Consider the following 22,914-nt stretch of genomic DNA (forward strand, 5'->3'; position numbering starts at 1 on the left):
GGAAATAGTTCAGATTTATGAAGACAGAGATCCCACTTCTGTTTTAGCTATGTGTATGTGGGGGAATATGTATATATATGTGTGTGTGTGTATAAAAAGCCCTGTGTGGGTTGTGTGCTCGAATTTGTCAGACTTGGCTTGACTTCACCATTTAAAGTTGCTATTTTGAATATACGCTGGAGATTTCTGCATAGCTCTTCCCAGAGCTGCACACAACATATTTTCTAGCTGGTTGGTTGGCTGTGATGTTATGAGGCATGCTAAGGATGACTTGCATATCTGAAAATTAGGATGGGCCCCGAGTCGTGTGAAAGGAGTGTATGAACAGGGAGCAAGAGCTTTTTAGGTAGAGAAGTTTTCTTTCTTGTGATGCAGTTCTTGCAAACATAAACCTAACTTTTTTTTTCCTGTCCTTTTTCCTAGGGTGACTCTGTTATTACAGTGCAACTGACTGAGGAAGATAAAGTTGAAGATGATGTAGTTTTTTACTTGGTCTTCACTGGGTCAACTGTCCAACACTGCACAAGCACAAGAAAAGTTAATCCTGGGAGTCTGGAGACAATTTCTCCTGGTAAACAATTGCTTTTCTTTGCATTTCAGCGTATCAGCCTATGAAATTTGGTTAATTCAAGTGGACTTAAGCAATGGAACAGCATGACATCTACATTTTCCTTCATTTACACATTCAGAGAGAGTAGACATCTGGTTTGGATGACTGCTTTTGCTTTTAAAAATCTCTCACCTAATTTTGCTTGAATTATAGGAGTCTGAGAGCACAACCATTCAACGTGTAACTATGGGATTCTGTTGTAGAAAAAACACAATTATATTTACATGGAGTAAAAAGCTTTGAAATGTGAGCAAGATAACGGAAGACGTATTTGCTAAGTTAGAAGTGCTACTGTCTAAATGGTATAAAACCTAGTAAGTTCTAGCTGCTCGTAGGATATGCTTAACTCAGAGGGGATCATTGCTGTAGTCCTGATGAAATACAGCCCTTTTCCTCTAAATCCTGTTGTACAGATCAGAGATAACACAGAGTTTCTGAAACCCTTGCAGTAGCAGGCAGCATATGATGCTTGGTGCTATCCCTCCAGCACAGCAGTTCAGAGGGAAAGGAGGGTTTCACATTAAAGCCCACCACTCTTTTTAAGCCTTCCTGCCATTAACAAAACAACACATGGGCACAGTATTTTCCTTTGGTGACTTCTGGACCGTGGGAATCAGCGTGTTCCAGGCTGCAGTCCTTACCATTAACCTTTCATTCTGACTTGTTGCTATGCAGCACATTGATACCAGTGTGAGAAAAACTCCTGACATTTTCACTATACATGGTATAGTTTACATGATCAAGTGTATTTCTTGGGTTTGCCTTTTTATCTCTCTCAGAAGTACTGTTTTATGAGAGATGCACGTGAAGCAAAATTGAGGCTAAGGAGTTTTTCCCTCTGGGAATAAGTGGCTAAATGTTGGCCACCAAATTTTTTCATTTCCTCTTCTCTTTGTGCTGTTTGGGTTGTTCAGCTGGCTTGGGAAGTGAAGTCTTTTTACAGTTACTGACGACTGGAGCCCCGTGCAATCAATCAGATGAGCGCTTATTTTCTCCCAGAGGAGTGAGAAGAGAGGCTGACTCCTTCCCTGCTTTTGTGTTGTGGGCACAGGACTCTTGCCAGCTATGCTTGCAATGATCTCACCTCTCCCTTGGGACCATGGCTGCCTCGCCAAGAATGGAGCTGAAAAGCTGCAGTGTTCCCCTTCAGCTCGGGGGGGAAATGGCACATTTGATGGGATTTCTGGGTGGGAGCGATGCTTTTCCTATCACCGCTGGCTCTGATCTCCTTGGAGCTGCAGCGGATGTGACTGGGGTGGTGGCTCCCAGATGACACCCAGCGTGATGCTCTGGGCTCTGCCTGTCCTGATAGTCCCAAATACAACTGAGTCACCTGGAAGAGATCCCTGGGGCTCATTTTGCTGTTAGTGGGAAATCTGACTCTATTTGTGATGCAAAAGGAGAGGAGGGAATTGCTCTCAATTGTTTCTTCGGTTGGAATGAGTTTTGGGCTTTTTTTTTGACCCAGTAGATCCCAGTCTAGCTAGTGGGATGCTAAATAGGGATGGGTGCTACCACAAAATACAGCTTGTATCAGACAAAGATTTAATGAACCTTCAGAAAGCTAGTCTCATTCCTCCCAGATAGTCTGAGGTGACATTTCAGATGTAAGCAAGCATCTGGATAATACTCAGTTTTGGCCTTGTACCTCATTTTGAAGAAACTACCTGAGTAAAAAAAGAATTTAGTAGTGAAAGGCATGCTGGGGAGAGGCAAAATGGGAAAAAGCTGATTTGTTTTCATACTCTGCTGACACTAGTTCATTTGTCCAGTGTTGCTTCAGCGTGGACTGCTCGGATTTCAATAAGAGCATGACTTATTTCAACCCATCTCTTCCTCCTCCTCCTACTTCCTGAACTCAGTAAATCTGTAATCATGTGTTTACACTTTATGTTCAGCTAGTTGCCTTGGAGATGACTGTGATGACTCAGAGCTGGTATTATTTGACCTTGCTACAGGATTAGCCATGAAGAAGAGACAGTGTGTGGGAGACCAGCCCTTCTTTACACATTCAGGCCCAGGCACTTAGCAAGTACTCTATGAGGAAACTCTTGCAAACAGCTTTTAGCCAAAATCTGCTCCTTCACTTCTAGCTTTGAACATCTTTCCTTTGTTGCATATCCCTGGGAGCACCTCTGCTTCTCAGGGACAGCTCAGATGGATGAAGGGAAGTACTGAATCTCACAAGAGCATATCCGAGCCTCTCTGCCTGCCTGTCCTGAACCACCTCTGCTTCCCTTCTGGACTTGCAGACTCTTCTCTTATTGTCCTCCCAAGGCCTTGGTTTCATATGGTCCCTGGGAGACTTGATATGCACTCCTTCAGGGACTGGGGTGAAAGGGGTAACCATAGCTCTGTGAAAGCTAATGCGGAAACAAAACCAGGTTTCATAATGTTCTTTCTTGACTTTGTCAATAGTTTTGGTGATATTTGGAGGCATAAAAACCAGAAAATTATTTGATTACGTTTACTGCCAAAATTAAGCAGCTGCCTTAGCAAAGCTTTCAAAGGAAATCACATAAAAAAACATCAACCATGTAAGGTGGAAAATGGAGTAGAAATACAAACTATTGGAATGCCTCTTAAATTCTCATTGTGTGTGAAGACTTTCTGTATCCTGAAAGACTTTGACTAAATAAAAGCTTACAACTGTAGAGTCAAATGACTGCTGCATTATGTGTAATCACTAGAGCAATCTGCCTCTTTCTTATGCAGTCTTTGTCATCAGCCTTTAACACTGAAGATATATATATATGGTTAACAGTATTGTTCAACTGTAAGCTTTTATTTCTGTACATAACAAGAGTTCTGACTGTAGATTTATGGGAGCAGCTTTTTTTTTCGTACCTGGAGATGTGACTAAATTGTAGACTCAGTAGTCAGTCACTCAAAGGACAAAATACTTCCCTGTATTTCTGCACTTGCTTTGAAGGATGGGATGCGATGATTATCCTGCCCTGTTATTGACTGTATTAATTTAAGGCAAATAGTTTCTCCTTATAAGAAAGAGATTCTCATCTGAGCTGTCTGTCATAATTTGAAGTACCAAAATAAGCTACTGAAACACGAGAATTGAGCAGTAGATGATGCTTTATTTGCTTCCAGTAGCTCTTTTGCCAGCCTAAGTTCTAGTCAGGTTGCAATGTCCAAGAGGCTTCTGTTTGCTGTGCTGAAAAGGTACCACAAACTTACCTAAGATTGTTTTACTATCACTGTTAAAATATTTCAGTTTCTAAGTAATCTGATTGAAATTCTCCATCATTGAAGAAGTTTTCCTCAGTACCAGAGGCACTGTAGTTCTGCAGAACAACTTCACGCGCTGCCTTGTCAGACACTATGTTAAGGTCAGTTGCAGTGACAGGCAGAGTTGCAGTGGCACTGCATATTGCTTGAGTTTGGATATCATTAGTTGCAAAAGCTTGGTTGCTGGGGTTTGGGTGTTAAGAAAATACCAGAGGTTTAAGCAGGGAAGGATGCAGAGGAATTATACCTGCTCTGCTGCTATGGCTAAACGGTTGTTGCTGCTGAAATTGGGGATGGATGTGTCCACTTATGTCATGGGCACTCGTCCTACTTAGTGTTGGTCATAAGGACTTACTGGAGTGCTCAGTTTATTACTGTAGTAACTGAGTCTGTCATAACCTTTAATATATTTGTTTCTTCCCAACATCTCTGCAGGACAGGGAGGGTAAATGAGGCATTGAATGGCCAAGCAGATTGCACGTGGTAGTGTAGAAAGTCTGTGTTAAAACAGGGAAGTGAAACTTCTTTGCAAAACAGCAGCCTTGTTGTCTGCCTCTCCTGCTAGAGCAGCTTTTCCCCTACTGGAAAAAAACCCCTAATAATAAAAAGCCTTAAATCATGATCTGGCAAACAAGCCAATAAAACAAGGAACGACCTCATCCCTGTCCGCATGAGTCAGAAGCCCTAACCACAGCCTGCCATGGGCAGTAGAGGTATCTCACTTTTTGGAAGCTCTGAGGCAGATTTGGGAGAACTTCATTGCAGGAGAAGGATTGCAAAGTGGATTGGTGTGCTGGGGGCTCATGTATTTGTGCAATGCATCTAGTGCAAATTTGTGTGCCATCGTGGTAATGGCTGCATTGTAGGGCACAAATTTGGCTTTTCATTTAAAGACTGATGTGTACTATCTGGGAGATGCAGGAGAGTTCAGTGAGGAAGTTTGGAATGAAATTTCAGTAGGGGAGAGATGGTCTAGTACTGTAAATCCAGAGCTGCAGCCACTGCTAGTCAAGTAGGTGAAGGGTGAGAAATACCCCGTCTATAAGCCAAGTCACTGAAACAATAAGTAAGATAAAATTATGAGCTATAGTTGCCTTTGTGTGTACTGTTGCAATGCATTGTATCACTCTGGAATACCGGAATCACTTTTTTCCTTGGTGTTTGGTCTCAAAAGGTGCAGGATTCTTGTCCTGCAAAATTAGAGGCAGAAAAAGGGCCTGGGAGATTGTCTGCTGATACCTGGTTGCCAGCAGTTTCTACGGGGCTGAAACATTCCTGTTTACTCCAAATGCCTTGACTCACAGGGATTTTTCTCTCCATGCTTAAGTTAAATTGGAGAAGCAGGTTCAGTCTTTAATTCTACAGGTCTTAGGCTTTGATGGGGTTTTTTCTTACTTTTTTTCCTGCTAGTTAAAAGGATAGTCTAAAATCGTTTCCAATTAGCTTGGGAATATCTTCATTTCAAACTTTTCTTTTGCTGTGAAATCCTTTGCATATGTTCATGCTTTATTCTTTCTACCACAGACTGTGTTTTCCCCTAAGAAACAACTTTTTGTAGAAAAAGTTGTATTTCATGAATTACAGTCTTTGCACTGGGAGACCAAAAGGGTAAACAAGTTGCATAACAAATGACCACTTGGCAATACCAGTTGTGGATTTGAAAATACTCTTAATTATGAAACAAAAAAACCCTAAAATAGAATAAAACAGCATAGCCAAGAAGTCTTTTTGCAGTCCATCCTCTTTGGTGTACTTAATTGCTTTAGGCAGTGTAATTAAAAGGAAATGATGCCAGTTCTAGATGACATCAGTCACAGGAAAAAGTGATTGAATCTGTATTGAAATTATCTAAGATGTAATGTGTGGGGTCTTACACTTCTGTGTATTTTTAGGGCATCTGCAGTGTAAAAGACCTTAAAAAAAATCTTTCCACACTCTCCATGTTAATAGTTGGGGGTTTAAAAGGAAGAACGAAGGCTTCTGTCTGTTGTTGGTACTGTGCCTATGTATTTCATAAGGTTTCCTATGTTGCAAGAGTGAATACAATAACCGTGCAAATCACACAAATGCACTTCAAATATTGGCTCTGGTTTTCAGAACCAGAATTCAGGATTTATGAAGCAGAAAGAAGCACTTTTCAGGTGGCCACGGGAGATACCTTGGCTCCCTGTCCACTAGGCATGAGATGGCAACATCTCTTGGATGCAAATTCAGGATACTCCATGAGATTCAGCAGTTGGTTGTCTGGCTTTCCTGTCCTGCTTAAGTCTCCTTATAAGACTTATTTCAACCCAACTCCACCGTGGTAACTTAGAGGATGCAGTTAGCACTGGAGTCCTCAGTCACCTACCAGTCAAACCCAAATATGTGCTTCCAGCAGGGCTTTAAATAGCTGCCAAGGCTGGGGGGTCCATTGTTTGATAGCTCAAATGTAAATTCTGAAAATAGGAGGTTTGGACAGGATTTCCACTTTTGGAGGAGCAGGAAATGAAATCATTTTTTACTAAAGCTTTGTTTAGAGGTGTTTTGTCTCCATGAGTGCTTTGTTTAACAAGGAAAAGTCTAAAGAGCTTTGCTGCTGGCCTGTTAACCATACCCTACATCACAGGCACAGGTACCAATTAGATGGACAGGTCTAAGGCTATACATTAACTTACTTTCTAATGACTTACAACTTAGGAATCTCCACGTTTTCTCCTGGACATCCTTTTCCATCATTATCGTGTAGAGGAGACAATGCTGTCATAGTGATCCATCTCATCTCTTTGGGGATAAGTATAGAGAGACCAGAACCTTGTATATTCATTTTCTCGTCTTGTTTCTTCCCCAAAGCAAGCTTCATGAAGTGATTCAGTAAGGAATTGTTTAGTTCAAGAGTTGTTGTCTCATTAATGTTTAAAGCGTGGTTGTATGTGAAGATGAGGAATTCACATTATCCCAACAGAAGCAGTCACTGTGCTCATCTCTGCGTAGACTGAATCAGTTCTTCAGTTCCTGTGTTTTTCCTGCAATATGTTGGCACTTCTCAGAACAATTCCAAATAGTGAATTGTTTCCCAGCTGAATTTAAAGTTAACTGAAGAGCAGAAAGAGAAATGGGGTAAAAATGCAACACAGGAGGAATTAAGGGGTGGGTTATTTGACTTTTGTCACTGTTAAGCCAACATATAAATGACCTAATTTTGTACTGTGGCAAAAAAACTAAATGTGAATAAGAGAAGCCTCGTCACACACATGAAGTTACTCTGTGCAGTCTGTCAGCAAGGTAGAAACAGTGTCGTGTTTGTCAGGAGAGTTAAAATTCAAACTGGGGTATTGCTGGATGATAGCCATGTGGCAGTGTTCAGTATTTCATCATTTGCTTTTGATTGCTATTTGAGCCAAAGGGAGAAGACCAAAGGCAGTCAGAGGGGTGCTGGGTGGCATCACGAACATAAGTTTTCTCAGAGATTTCTCTCCCCTTCTAGGAGTGCTCTCATGTGTGTCATTTTTTCAGTTAGATGTGTTATCAATCAGCCTACCAAAATGCACATACTTAGGTTATAAATAGACTCATCACTCTTCCTGATGCACCCAGGTTTTTTTCCCCCCACCTTTTCAGTGAGTCAAGTGGTTTTCTGTTTCACTTCTGGGGAAGGTGTATGAGAGAGTCACAGCAGTCAATAGTTGAATGGCCTGATGCTTGCAAAGTGCATGACTTGGTGCTTAACCCATGCTGGAGAAAGCCCTGCTGTCTATCAGCTAGAGTAGAAAACACATGATCAGGAGCAATAGTGTCTGTTCTGGCACTGCTGTGAACTCTTTGTCATCTTGGGTGAGTTATTTAACCTCATAAAAGCAGATTTGGGCTCGTTTTACAGATGATAACCACTTATCTCCCGAGAGTGCCAGAAAGTTTAGCTCACTTTTGCTAATGTTGCTGGGAAAAGGGCTGTTGAAGTTCAGATATTAGTCCATGCAAAGGAAACAATGGTCTTTGATGTGGAGAGAAGTGTTGCCCCACCAACAGTTCCTTCAGAAGCTTCATGTATTGGGGGGTATGTTTGCTTACATCGTTCCTGTAGCAGTTTCAAAGCAGGGGGCAGAGATCTCTTGAGCAATCTTTTTAGTATTGGCCACGCATGTTACTTACTGAGTCCTCTTTGAAGTGTTTGCCAAAGGTCAGAACCTGTCCCAGACTCTTACCCCTTTGGTCTGGTATCTCCTCAGATGGAGGGAAGGAGAACATCAAAGTGTTGTGAGCAGTTGCCCTTTTGAAGAACATTCCCCAGGGTTCAGCGGGATCCTTGTTTGATCCTGTTAGATGGAAATGGATCGTCAGCTCTGTCACCTCCTTTCCAAGGCTTTATTAAATATCTGGGGGAGTTTCAGAAGAAACATCATTGGCTGCAGATCAAGACATGGCCTTTTTGTCACCTCTCCTCGTGTTGCATTGAGCAATCCTGTAAATTTGCTTAATTTTGGGACTAATGCTTCACATAAACTCCATCCAAGGGAACTCTGTGTACATCCAGCATGTATGGTTGAAGGAGGCCACGTGCCTTGACTGAAGTTTCTCTCGTCATCGTGATAATGGAGAAGCTCTCACTGTCTCACAATGGAGTTCTTTGGCTTCATTGAAAAGGAAGCAACTGTCCTGAATGTTTCTCTGTAACTGCGCACTGGCCATGTTTGCCTTTTGCTTCAATCCTGAAAGTCACCTGGCTTCCTGGCAGAGGAGCTGTGTTCTAGCTGATTTTGCAGATGGGATTCTTGTGGGAATAGACCTTTAAAAAAAGGTTGCTTTTTATCATTCTATTAAGGAGTCTGTTATGATTTTTTTCTTAACTCTGCATTCTAGCAAAGTTCTGCATAAAGGAGAGCCAAGTTCACATCACTTGAGTCAGCTCCCATGGGTAGCATGGCATTCTCAGCAGCCTGTGTGCAACAGCCATGTGAATGGGTTTCACCTGGGCTGCTGAGATTCCTGCCACTGTAATCCTATTGGCTGGTGTTGCATTACAATGCACAGGCAATATTTCCAAGAACAGTAGAAGTAGGTTGTCCTACCCTTATTCTTTTTTATAACATCAACACTAGTAAGTATATTCCTTCAGCTTTCACATCATCTTACTAAGAGGTGCTTGGTGACGGAAAAAGTTTTCTCACCTTTCAGCTTCAGACCCTCCAAGTTGTATTGAGCCATTGTAGTGACATTCATATGTGTTTTCCTCCTCTTCTACACTTGGCTTTGATACCCATCCAGCTGCATTTGTTCTCCTTAGGAAGCTGTGCAGCCTCATCTCTTGACAATTTCAGTGCTACCCGCAGTGTCCTAATAGCAGTTTTGACCTTTCAATTAACTTCAGGATCTCCTCTCTCAGCAGAAAAAACCCCAAACCTTTAAACATGCCAAAAGCCTCAGAATACATTTGGAAGGTTGGCTTGAAAGACCACGAAGATTAGGGACATATTTCTCCTTTTGTCAGGGAAATCAACAGCAAAGGGCCCCGACACAAGAAGGAAACTTTCCCACTGACCGCAAATAGGGTTTAAATTGAATTTTCAAGCCTTTAAAAATAAATCGTCATTTTGTATTTAATTAAGCAGGGTTTCATGAATGTAGTAGTATGCTGAGGTCGTGGGCAAAAAGAAGCTTTTCCAGTAATTAGTGCAGGGTCCATGCTGTTCTGGCAAAAACAGCCATGACGTCAGCCCACGGCTGGAACAAGAAACTGCCGCACGGTGAATTTGAAACACAAACCTTATTATTGAAGGGGCACGTCTGACAATTACAAGTGGTGGTTGTGTTGGAAACATAGTATATTTTTCCTTTCAAACTTGCAAAAAAAGGTGTGATGGGTTTTGGACTGGGCTTTGAGTGATTTATCTTTTCAATTCTGAGTCAGTTAGATTGTTGCCACAGCAGGGCATCCTGTCTGCTTTTTCCCTGCCCCAAATAAATAAATAAATAAATGTAGAGTTATCAAACTTCCAACCTTCTTGTTTTGTAAATACAAGATGTGGCCATTTCCACGTTTTTGTTTAGTTTTCTTTTTGTCATGGGAATGCAAAGGGCAGGTGCAGCAGTGAGAGTGGGATCCAAGGCTATGCTCAGGGCATGCCTGGGCAGGTCACACTCTTGTAGCCGTTTAAGTCTTTGTTTCAGATGAAATTGTGCTGTTTTCTGTACAAGCCAAGTGTTGTGACAGCATTTGGAGTATGTAGTTTTGCAGCACTTGGATTTTAGTTTCTGGTGAGTTAGTGGAGTCCTGTAGAACTGGAAAAGGAAAGTTAAACCGTATAATCTGGGGAGGGGGTTATGTTAGCAAAATGTTCACTTGAATTACTTAATGCTTTTGAGTTTACTTGTCACTGATCAAAAACAGCCTGGTCGGATTCAGGTGGCTTGTATTTCTTGGTTTATATTGTGACACGGTTATACATATTTTCCTTTTAAAGTCTGTGAGAGATACTCATCTAAATTCCCAAGATGGTGTTTAATTTAGAGTTGTGACCCTCAGTAACTTGCTTTACCTGATTTAATGTAGACTATATATGCCAAAGGAGTTGCTCAGTTGTGTTTCTTCAGCACATGCAATTCTTCTTTTTTTACCATTTCCCTTGGGTTTATTTTGCAGGCCATGACTGCTGTGAGACAGTGAAAGTGGCACTTTGTGCCTCTAGAGAAGGTCATCCCGTTCTGGTTGTGGCAGAAGAGAGTTTCCAGTTTGTCCAGGATGAAGCCTATGATGCTGCCCAGTTTCTGGCCACCTGCGCTGGCAACCAGCAGGCGCTAAATTTCACCCGCTTCTTGGACCGGTCAAGACCACCTGCTGCAGACGTGGACTTCTTGGATGAGAAAGTGGCTTTGGCATTTCGACACCTGAAACTGCCAGCAGAATGGAATGTACTGGGAGCAGACCAGTCCCTGGCCGGTGAGGACCTCTGGGTCATGTGTGAGACTTGTGGGTTAGGAGAGAGAAGAAGAGACTGTGGGGTTTTTTTGTGTATATGCAATGACATGTGTATCAGCATCATAATTCTAAGGTTTCCTGAAAGAAACCTGTGGGGAGAAGGTCTGATGCTTCTGGAAATATTATCCTTGTGCCTCAAATTTGGCACTTCTGGTTGGTGTTGGGCTTGTAGTACAGGTGTAAAGTGACCGTAAGGTGTATCTGATTTTTCTTGGAGACGTTGGGGCGCTGCCACTGAGGATTTGTATCACATCCCTGGTTGCACACCAGCTGGAATTCCCCAAAATAAGCCTGGACAATTTTTTAAATGAAAGAAGGTGAAGGTGGGAAAGCCTGACCCTTAAAGGCTTATAAATAAATCTCACAGCTGGCCCAAAGTCTCTGTTGACTGCAGAAGTGCTGAGGTGTTCAGGATGCTGTGACACGTCGTGTCCTTGGAGTTCCGCTTTTTTTTGTCTCAGGGGAGTTTAAGGAAGCATACTGAGGTACTTAGGGGCTAGTCCCAGTGTATACAAATCCTTACTGTAAATTTTCAGGGTATTTTGGCAAATAGTTTCACTTCAGGAATGTGGCTGTGAAGCATCCGTTATCTTTTTATGGGATGCAACAGCATGAACAGTTGAATAGGAATAGATGTGGCTTGCCCAGCGCAGCATGCTGTTTTGCTCACTGCAACAGGGTTTGCTGCAGATTTCCCTGCTTTGTTTTTCACTGACTTGCTGACTGCTTTTGTCAATGTGAATACACAGACAGGCAGCTCAAACAGCATTACCAGACCTTAAGAGACTTGATCATATTTAATAGTTTCTGGCTAGAAATTCAGATGCTGTCATATGTTTACAAGGAGATAAACACTTGGTTATTTTTTCTCTCTATGTGGAAGACACTGATGTTTCTGCATTTAAAAGAGTTGTGATAACACAGACATTACTGGTTTAAGGGATAAAAATACAGGCAAAGTGATCTTAAGTTAATGAAAACTGAGATCCAGTTTTTGACTTTGGTTGTTCTTTTGAAAACCAGCACTTAGGAAATCAGGCCATAGGGTTTACATTGATTTGCTCAGCATGTGCTTGTGTGCCTGGAAGCCTTGATTGTGTGGGGTTCTGAATTACTGATGGAACTGTAGAGTATCCATTGCATCTCCTGTGAGAAGGAGGAGCTCTGTAGGGCTGAGCTCTGTTATGCTGAGAGTATTGGCATCTTGTGGTGAGGTTTTTGTAGACAAAAGTGTAAATGAATAAATATAATGGCATCAAATGCTACTTTCATCCAAGAGTGTTGGTGCTATAAAATATGTTGCCTTGCAGTGAAGTCTTTAATAAATAACTGAAAAGGAGCAGTTTATTGATGTATTTGTCTCCTATTTCTCTTCAGCTTTTTTGCCAGAGGCAGTTGTATCTGGTAATTTTCTTCAGTGAGCTATTTGACCAGAGGGAGTTTGGGGGAATTTGAGTGATTGTGATTGTGACGGGAAGGTTTTGCACGTGTAAGCAACCTCTCAGTCACAAAACTCTTCATTTTGCTTGAGTGAGATGAAAGAGACGCTTCTGCTTCCTGGTGGATCAGTAGATTAGAAAAACCTCTGTGGTAAAACATAACACCGCTGTACTGGTTCTTGTTGGTTAATTTGTGTGGAGGACAGAGAAAAGCACAGCAAAGATTGAAGCTGTGGGAACATTTGAACCCTTACCTGTGTTCTGGCCAGTGCCCCTCCAGAGGGGCACCCCATCCTGTGCTGTGTCACTACCTATGAACAGCTATTCCAATTCTTACTGCATGTTTTGCTAAATGTCAGCACCAGATACTTCAAATAACCTTCTCCAAGGAGAAAATACTATAGAAATAAGAACAAAACAAAATGTCAGATCCCTTCTTGAAAGATTTTTAGTGCTTGCCTCTAAGCTGGCATGTCTCTATGGGCTCTTGTAGGTTGGAAACAAAACGCTGCTGTTTAGCAAAGGCTCTGAAGACAGGAGCAAGCCGGGAGCCTCAGCCAGCTCCCTGAGTCCTGCAGCTCAGTGGGGAACTGCTGTTCAGAGATGGCCCTTGTCAAGCACATTTAAAGTTGATTTTTCTAAGGACTGAAGTAGGAGTCTGGCTTTTACAAAACCAGGAAGTTTTGCAGGCAGAAGCTGGGTGGAAGATCTGCCTGTCAAACACAACTCTGCTGATTTATGAGGAGGGAATGGCTCTATCCAAAGGCTTCTTGCTTTTGCCTGCACCCAACCCTGACCTGTGTTTGAGCAGAGGGCAGGGAGTTCATTGCTGTCACCCACCTCAGAGGTCAGAGAAGCTACTAAAAGTAACACTCAGCTCCACCTGCTGAGACTGTTTAATCTTTCATGTCAGTAGGTTTGTGCAGTGCACAGTGCATGGCTAAGGTCCACACACTGAAGAGAAGGAGGCACATAACATCCCATGTGCTTCCAAGTACTAGCAGACTGATAGTCGTATCAGTAAAGTGATGATTGGCAGTTTGTATTCAGTCGCTATTATTCCTTATGTTACTGCAGCATCCCTTTTTTTTCCCTAACACATTGTAGGTGTGAGTTTAGAGCATGGAAAAATGCAGATTACTGTGGGCAAAGCTATATGAGAATCATCTGCTCGCTCATTCTTTGAGCTTGCCATTACTCAAGATTAAAGGTATGATACAGTCATGTAGCCAAATTCTGAAGAGCACATCCTTTCAGCTGCAGGTTAGAAATACCTCCAAGATTATGGGAAACTGCTGGAGGATGTTTGCAAACATTCCAGTGCCTTTTTTAAATTTAACATTTCTTTGTATGTAACCTACTTAAAGCAGCTGTTACCATAGAATGTAGAAGTTTCAGCTTCAATAGTCCTGGTAATCCTAATCTCTTTCACATAGATAATTTTTCCATGTATTCCTTTGTTATCTCTTTAGACATTGTTTTCATTAAAACAAGTTGATTATGAAGTGAATGCTTCTTCCTCTCTTGTCATCAGTGCACTTTCAAGACCTCACTCTATTTGTTTACAGTATGCTTACTCTGGGTTTTTTCCATTGGCCTGGATCAGCAAAAGATTTTATTGCTTAAAAAGAAACTATCCAAAGATTAAATGCATTGAGTAGCATTGGTTAATCTAATTCCCACAGTAATATTATTCTAAGGATTTGCTTGACTTACTCAAACCCAAATATTTATTAATTTATATTACTCTGGTTCTATGTGAAAGACTGAAGTTGTTTGTGATCACAAGTCCTTAGTTCTTCACCCAAAATCCACTGAAAAAAGTGGATTCATTTGGACCTTAGCAAGCTTTGAATGAGCCCTTTGTGCCAAATTTAACACCAGGCTATGTTTTTGTAGGATTGGGACTTTGATGATGAAGTTTTTGTTCAACAGCCAGTGGTGTGGAACATGGTAGCCAGCCTGCTCCTACCACTGACAGTAACACTCATGTGCTGGAGAGCAGGGACTGAACATTGTCAATCCCTGATGGGAAAGAAGTTTGGAAACAGAATCTTCTCTCTTAAACCATTTATCATTGGGTCATCTTGCAGCTTTTCTTGCTTGCTTTTCTTTGGAAAGATAGTAATCTTGCCCAAATTTCGTATTTCTATTTCTTTACCCTTCTGATTTATCCTGATACGATTTTAATAAGGTGTCTAGGGAACAATTTCTTTATGGAGTATTTTCCCTCTTTATATATATATAAACTATTCTCTCAAGCTTTTCCTCATGACAAATCCTCTCAAAAGGTATACTCAGGTTTCAGGGTGTTTTGATCAATATTATAATCCTGTGGAGAAGTAGCACAATTGACAGTCCCCCGTGGAGGTGACTGGAAAGCAGAGAAGAGACCTGTGGTGTTTTGATCCTTTTGTCAGTAACAGCAGACATGTTTTCACTGTGTGGTTTGTTCTTAGGATGTTGTGCATCTGACTAAGTTGCATTCCTGCACTGCATCTCTTCTTTTTCTCTTTCTTCCTGAACCCACCTGCTATGTGGGAGACTCGAGTGGCATCGTCCTACTTGATTTTTGTAGAAGACCTCAGAGAACAGGTCTTAGGTTATAATCCTTATTTTAGAGAAAAGGACCCAGAAGTACTTGCATTTAAGTATCTGTGTACTCACATGGCTGCAATCACTTCTTTCCTAGGGCAGGTGTGTTCTGTGGCTCTCCAAACCACATACTGTCCCTCTGGAGTACAGGATTCATGGGCCTTGCTCTTAATTATTTGTATGAACTCCACGATTTCAGAATATCCATCATTAGGAATTATTCATGTTACCATGGTGTTCTAAACACAGTGTTACTTTCAAGTGCCATATAATCATGACCATGTTAATTATTACAAGTGCACTGTGAGTTTTTAAAGAATGTAGTTGTTACTGCTGTCAAAAGGAGGGTTATTTACTGTTCTCAGTGCCTGTTTAAATGGGACAGATTGTTACCCTTCCTATCTAGAAATCAAAATGTAATGTATGTGCTGAGGACAAATGCAGTTTAAATACAGGGCTGTGATTTTCTGTTTTAAACAGCTGAAGAGAAAATAAGTGAACTAGAAAACCAGGACAGAATATTTGGAGGTATGAGTAATGATTATGGCTTGTTTGTGTTGCAGGGGAAAAAAGCAGAAAAAAAAATTAGGGAGGATCCCAGGCTCAGGTATAAAAAGCTTAGAGAGCTTAATCCTTGAGTTAACTATCAGTAGTAAACAGTTGGCTTTTAAAATTCCTTTTAAATAATGTTCTGGGAGAAGCCTTTGAAGAAACAGAGACTTTTCATTTTGCTTATTAAAAGTAAGTGGTGAAACCCAGACCTATGGTTACAGCTTCAGTGGTGTGAGCTTTCAGAGGTGGTGCTTTCAGGAGCTGGTTAAAGTTGGCAGAGGGCTGTGGTGATCAAGGGTGATAGGGAGCCGTTCCTTTGAGAGCTGTAAGGAGAAGCAATCCCTTTGATGAGCTGCGAGATAGTCAGGATTACAGACACATACAACCAGGAGATCATCTCCTTAGATAAAACACTAGGTAAAACACTTAACACTTTAGGAAGGTGGTTACTGACCTTTTGAATATGTACAGCTTCCCAGAAATGCTGCAGAATAAACATCTGTGTGCAGTTAAGTACTGCTGGAGAAATCGAAACCCCCTGAGCTCTCTGGGTAGAGAGGGGAATGCCTTGCCCTGGTTTGAAATACTCTACATGGATTTGGGGTGCAGATATTTTTCGTACATGTAGATTTGATCTGTTCATCTCCTGTAGTCTTATCATGTTTCATTGATCCCTTTTGGTATTACAGGCACTTTTTTTTTCATTCATATCCTTTCCCAATCTGCTGCTCACCTTCCTCTCTGCCCTCTAATAAAGGACTGTCATGTCCATAAAGTATAAATCAGCATGATCTTTTCTGTGTCAGCCCTGCACAGTGATCTGTTCAGCTATAGTCCTTGATAAGATGTAAAAAGTCCTTTTCATACTTAAGTTTAATGCCCTCTGCAGTAGAAAATGGGAAGCAGAAAATAATCCTGGCTCAGGCAGTATCTGAAATGTTCTGCTCAGTACTCAGATGGACTGCTCAGTTTGTGGCTGAGAAATCATTGGCACATGGAAGCTTTTGTACCCTTTGATATTAGTGGGAACAGGGACATGAAGATCCTTCAGTGTGCTTTGAAAAATGTCTTGTTTATAAGATTAAAAAAGAATTACCCACATATATTTTTATTAACTGAACTCGTCACTCCAAACACAGTGTCTTTTCCTTGACCTTCCTTGTATACTGTTGTCTGCTGGAGCTTGCCTCTAGGACCTCAGCATTAAGTGGCAGCACGTTGCTGGTATTTGCTCCCAGTATTTCTCAAGGGTTGTTATGAGCAGTAAGAACATTTCCAGCAGAAGCAAGTAGAACAAGGTTTTAAGGTCAGATTTGATGACAGATTTCAAAATTGCTAGGTAGATATGAGATCAGGTGAGAACCAAGCAAAGGTCACCATCACAAGGAGACTAACCAGAGATGCTTTAACTTTTCCAGTCCATGGTTGTCTCTTAGAATCATAGAATGGTAGTGGTTGGAAGGGACCTTTAGAGATCATCTAGTCCAACCCCCCTGCAGAAGCAGGTCAATCTAGATCAGGTCGCATAGGAACATGTCCAGGTGGGTCTTGAAGCCCTCCAAGGAAGGAGACTCCACAGCCCCTCTGGGCAGCCTGTGCCAGGGCTCCCTCACCTCAACAGTGAAATAGTTTTTTCTTATGTTTAAGTGGAACTTTTTGTGTTCCAGCTTCATCCCATCACCCCTTGTCCTATTACTGTCTACTATAGAAAAAAGGGATGTCCCAGCCTCCTGACACCCACCCTTCAGATGTTTATAAATGTTAATAAGTTCACCCCTCAGTCTCCTCTTCTCCTGACTAAACAGCCGCAGTTCCTGCAGCCTTTCCTTATATGAAAGATGTTGCATACCCCTGATCATCTTGGTGGCCCTGTGCTGGACTCTCTGCAGAAGTTCTCTGTCCCTCTTGAGCTGAGGAGCCCACAACTGGACACAGGACTCCAGATGAGGTCTCACCAGGGCAAAGTAGATTGGGAGAAGAACATCTCTTGACCTGCTGGCCACACTCTTCTTGATGCATCCCAGGATGCCATTGGCCTTCTTGGCCACGAGGGCACATTGCTGGCTCATATTTAGCTTATTATTAATCAGGACTCCCAGGTCTCTCTCTGCAGAGCTGCTCTTTGTTCCTTCCCAGATGCAGGACTCTGCACTTGTCCTTGTTGAACCTCATGAGGTTTCTCTCTGCCCAACTCTCAAGCCGTTCGAGATCCCACTGAATGGCAGCACAGCCTCTGGGGAATCAGCCACTCCTCCCAGTGTGGTGTCATCAGCAAACTTGCTGAGGGTACACTCTGTCCCCTCATCCAGATGGTTGGTGAAATGTCTCAGGGCATGGAGGACAGACTGAGTAGTTGGTGTTCATTACTCTATGTAAAGAGGATTTTTTAAAAAGGAGCAGGGTTTGTTGTGTTTTTTTCTGTTATGTCATTAGAACTAAAATGAAAGTTTAGAGAACAATTTGTATGTTCTTGGATGTGTCACATCTAAACTTTTTTTTTCTTCAGTGCTTGTTTTGCACTAATAGCACCTTAAACCTTAATCCTTACTGTTAACATTGGTACATTTGTCAGTGTTCTGTGGAAATTATGTCCTCAGTTACCAAGATAAACTGTCTGTTCTTGTGTCACAGCTGTGAAAAAATGTAATATATCTAAAGTCTTAAGGTTTGCCAACTGGATTAGAGTGCCCTACCATTATGGGGACAATAATCATATGTTTCAGTTCTTCTCTATTACTAGGAAACAAGAAAGGAACAAAACAACCTTTGCCTTTCTAGTGTCCTATGTCTTGTCTTTCCATGGTTTTGTAATTACAAAAAGCTTTTTTTTGACATTCAAAGGAAAGACATTTTAGATGAGGAGCTCATACTTGATATGAGGTAGGAGAAGGCGCTCTGGCTATTGCATGTTAATACTTGTCTTATTCTTGGGGTGAGCATTTTGCACTGTGGCACGACCTTAAAATCACTAAATTTTCAACATTTAATGCTACAAGCTTCACCTCTTCAGAGGCAGGAAGGCTGGAGGGATTTGTCCATCTTCCTCCCCTGTCCATCCAGCAACGCTCCTGTACTTCATGCAGACCAGGTCTCACCTTATTCTGAGCAAGACCATACACCAACAGATGTGTTTTACATTATATATGAGTAGTTAATTCAGCCTACAGATGGCACACACCCTTTAACTGCAGCTGTGCAAGTTTTGCACACTCCAAAACCTTCTAAAGCCATTGCCTGGGACCCCTGCAGTTGTTTTATGTACACTACCTTGTGTCTTTGCTGCCATCATCTGTGCCCATCTGTTAGGATGGCCTCAAGCCAGTTTATATGTTAGGCAGAACTTTGCAGTGGGCCTGGATAGTGAGTTTGTGTGTTTAATTTGCTCAGGATGGCAACACGCCATGTTTTCTTGTGCAGATCTTCTGTGCACGTCGTCTTTGCTCAAAGGCACATTTAGTTCAGTTGTGTTTGTAGACACTTCCATACAAACCCTAGAAGTACTGTGGATACTAATTTGGTGATAAAGATTGTTGTGAAAGAATGGGGAAAAGGTGGGATTTTCAGAAGTTACAGTCCTGGGAACAGATTACATCAAACAAGCATCTGGGACAACTGGGAGGGAGCATTTCATCTGTGGAAATATGAGACAGAGAGGGGCACCCAGATGGATTAAAGACAAGCATTTGCCTGCAGGTAGCAGAACTTGTAGTTGGTGTGTGTGTTGATTTGTGAACCAGGAGTAGGTGAGCAGCTAACTGTAAGGCTCTGAGCTGAAGGAGGTCATGATCATGGTCAGACCAGTACAACGCATTCTTTATTTGAATAGCAGTCATTTGCTCTAACAGAAGTGCTTTTGTGCTTCTTACATCTCAGTAGGAAAGAGTTGTACTACTTTAATTATTCTAGCTGACCCTGCCAGTGTGCAGGTAATGTAGGAGCTTTGCGCAAGTACAGGTTCATTGAGTGACACCTTGAGCATCTGCTTTCACTCTGGGTAAGTCCTGCCTCTATCCACACTTCCTCATTTTGCAACCTTTGCAGCCTTTGTCTTACATCTGTGTGATGTGTTATTTTTCATTTATCTTTAAATCCCTGGCTGACTGCCATTGATAAACTACCTTGTTGTGCTGTTTATTTGTAAACCATTACATTCTATGTCACTTAATACCAAAATCCTTGTCATTACTGTCCCACAGGCTGAGAAATTGTCTCTCAGTGAGCTCAGCTATTCCTTTTTTCTCTGATCATCCATTTATGTATTCAGGATGGCATGGTTTTGCTTTACAGTAATCAAGAAGAGGTTAGGGGGAAGGATTGGTTTTGTAGCCCAGAGACCTAATTTGGAGTCATTCGGAAGAGATGTGGTGCCAGAAAGCTTTTGGTTCTTGAATACAGATTAGGTTTTCAGGAACTGATCCAAAAAGTTGGGAAAACTTGTGTGTCAGGCAGGGAGGACTGTCCATATTTGCTTTGTCTTTTGGAAGGTCTTAACAATGTCCCTTCAGAAAGCAAGAAAAACAACAGAACTTTGAAGAAGTGATCTGTCTTGGGGCATCCTTCTTGATATATGTAATAATTTAATCCTAAAGCAGTTATGTTCTTGCATTTTTAAACCTGCTCTATAGGTTTGGCTGGCAGCCAAATTAATAACCCAACAAATCATTGCTATGATATCAAAGGTATTATACCAAATGTGCTCATAGGCATGGTTTACTGAGACCCAGTTGGTGCTTTCTTTTTTGGTCATTGTTGCTGTCAGTCAATGCTGAAATCCTACATTAATTAAAAGAACAAAATTTTGTTTCTCAAAGGGTTTTTTTTTTTAACCTCAAATGCTTTTGCCCTTCATACAGAAGTAACAGACTTTGATCTGCAAATACTGTGTTTCAGCAGTGCATCTGAAGCTTGTTTCTGTTTGAAACCTTTCGGAGCATCATTCTAGGTCTGCAGCTTATAGAGTAGGGAGATATTTTTCTGAGATGAAAGCTTAGGCTCAAGAGTGACTTTTACCAAATTAGAAGGTCATAGTTATTAAACACAAAAAGCAGCTGTGGAAATGGCTAGTTTATTAATGCTACTACTCAGAATGACAGAGCTACTATACAAAGCTGAGAAGAGCTGGGCTGAGGCATAATTGAGCCAGGAAAACAAAATACTCCCTTTTTTTTTGTCTACGTGAGAGGTTCAAGTGTTCTCTTTTCTAACTGCAAAAATAACAAATACAATTGATTTTTTTCATACCTTGGGACAAACCAACGTCCCATTAAATAGCAAAACTTGTCTGTTCCTAAAAGCTGACCCGGGGTGTGTGAGGAGAAGGCTTGGACATCTAGAAAAACCCACCTAGGCAGAAGCAATGCGACTTGGTGGTTGCCTCAGCTGTTTATGAAATGATGTTTTTTTCACATTGACTTCTGTAGTCAGTCTCATCCTGAGAGGTCCTGAGCACTTCCAGCCTCACCATAGCTTGTCCCTCGCTCTAAAGTACTGGTCTCTCCTGGCTGTTGGCAGCCAGTGTGTTTTTTCAGGTGCTGCACTTTCCTCAGCTTTTGGGCTGTCAGCTCCATGCCAGCCATTGTGTGTGGTGTGGCTGGGACGGGGAGTGGGGGGGATGTGGCATAACCCACAGCCTACTAATTCCCATTTCTTTTTCTTTTCTTCTTTCTTCCCAGAGAACATCCCTCGGGAAACACTGATGCATTTTGCGGTGAGGTTGGGTCTGCTGCGGCTGACGTGGTTTCTGCTCCAGCAGCCGGGTGGAAGAGGAGCCCTCAGCATCCACAACAACGAAGGGGCAACGCCTGTGAGCTTGGCCTTGGAGAGGGGCTACCAGAAGCTGCACCAGCTTTTGACAGAGTAAGGAGATTTTCTTGATTCCCCTGCTAGTTTTCCCTTCCATATCCTACTTGCCTTTGCTGAACATAGTCACTGAGTGGTTTCCAAGAGCTATGTTCTACTCTTAAAGGCAATTTTTCTATCATTTTGCTCTTACCTTTCTTGCTAGCAGCAATGGGGGTAGATCCTTAGGGTTTAGGGGAAATGCAATAATATTGCTCTGTTCTCCTTTTCTGTTGCACAGTGTTCTGCTTCCAGCTGTCTCTTACAGCCCAAAGTGAGTCACTCTAATATTGACTAATTAAACAAACCTTATGCAAACACAAGTGAAAAAGCTTTTCTTCAGACGTGCACGGCTGCCCAAAGAGGAGAGCTGGAGGGCTTCGTGGTGGTCGTCATGTTCTCACTTTAGAGATTTGGAGTTTTTTGGTTAAATGAAATAATAAGTGCATTGAAATAAGGCAGCACCTGTTAGAGAATAAGGATCTTAGCAGTACAGGTGAAAAACAAAAGGTAAGAATCAATACAAGTATTCAACAGCAGAATCGGTTCTCTTTCGAGTTGGTCTAGAGAAGCAGCCGGATCGTACAAACTCGTAGCAAGTAACTAAGAGGGCGAGAGTTTACTTCAGTGTTCTACAGGAATCCTTGGGAAGATGACAGGCTACATTTGCATAGCAAGTGTTTCGAGATCCAGTTTTAAAAGCTGTGGCTATTAAAGACGAAGAGCTGAAATAAGTCTCGAGGGGGCTGTTTATAAAGGAGAGAGATTTAGTCTGCATGCGTGTTATTCTGATGCCTAGTTCTCTTAAGCTTTGTCATTAACTTTGTTTTTCTGAGTGGATTTTTCAGATACTGTGGGTTTATGTTGAGTGACCCAATGTCATGTTTAGGAGTCTACTGTGTCAGTCACATTATCACGCAACATTTCTCCATTACAGATTGTAAATTACTCTGCTTTCTATAGTTGGGCAGAATGTTAGAGGGGAAAATATATGATCAGTGTCGCTGGAATGGTCACATGTAAGTTTCTTCTTCAGCAATTCAGATAACCACATGTAAAGTGAAGGTGAAGGAGAAGGTGCAGGTTGGAACTGGAGCTATATTCTAACCTTGTCTTCTACCACCTTTGGGATTAATACAGAGATGATGACAGTGTCACTTTTTTTCTTGACTAATTTCAACACTCATACTGTGAAAGCACAAACCTCTCTTGCAGGCCACTTTGTAAAACTGGGCTGTGCAAATTTGTCCTATAACTGCATCAAAGTTATCTCTGAGGTGAGACTAACCTTGCTAACAGACTTCACAAGAAGTCAAGAAGCATAATTTGGCCAAAACTTCATTAAAGAAATCTTAAGTTGATTATAGAACTCACAGCAAATACTACAATGTAAATATGAATATAACTGGTAATTTGAAGGTAAATAGGAAGTAGACAAAACTATTACAGCAGCTATTCATGTATTTGGTGGAGTATTTCACAACCAATACATTTCTAATTCCAAAACCAATACTGGAATGGCTGCTCTCACTCAATGGAAAGAGAAGAGTACTGGGATTACATAGCATTGCCATTCCCTGTAACGGATGCTGCTGGTGTAATCCAAGGGATTTGTCTCATTTCCTTTACAGTTTGTCTCTGAAATTGCTAGTGTCTTATTTTCAGTAACATTACCATCAAGT

At 41.7% G+C, this 22,914-nt stretch overlaps 1 protein-coding gene across 9 annotated transcripts in view; it reads left to right on the forward strand.

The window, feature by feature from the left end:
* AKAP13 (A-kinase anchoring protein 13) overlaps positions 1–22,914 on the forward strand; it is a 217,180-nt gene that overhangs the window by 78,887 nt on the left and 115,379 nt on the right. For all 9 annotated transcript variants that reach the window (XM_061999043.1, XM_061999044.1, XM_061999042.1 and 6 more), the window contains 3 exons: positions 424–571; positions 10,473–10,769; positions 21,067–21,250. In XM_061999043.1, the coding sequence (XP_061855027.1) occupies positions 424–571; positions 10,473–10,769; positions 21,067–21,250 (629 nt within the window). The remainder of the gene's footprint in view (positions 1–423; positions 572–10,472; positions 10,770–21,066; positions 21,251–22,914) is intronic.

This window comes from Colius striatus, chromosome 7 (assembly GCF_028858725.1).
Source record: "Colius striatus isolate bColStr4 chromosome 7, bColStr4.1.hap1, whole genome shotgun sequence".
Classification (NCBI taxonomy): Eukaryota; Metazoa; Chordata; class Aves; order Coliiformes; family Coliidae; genus Colius; species Colius striatus.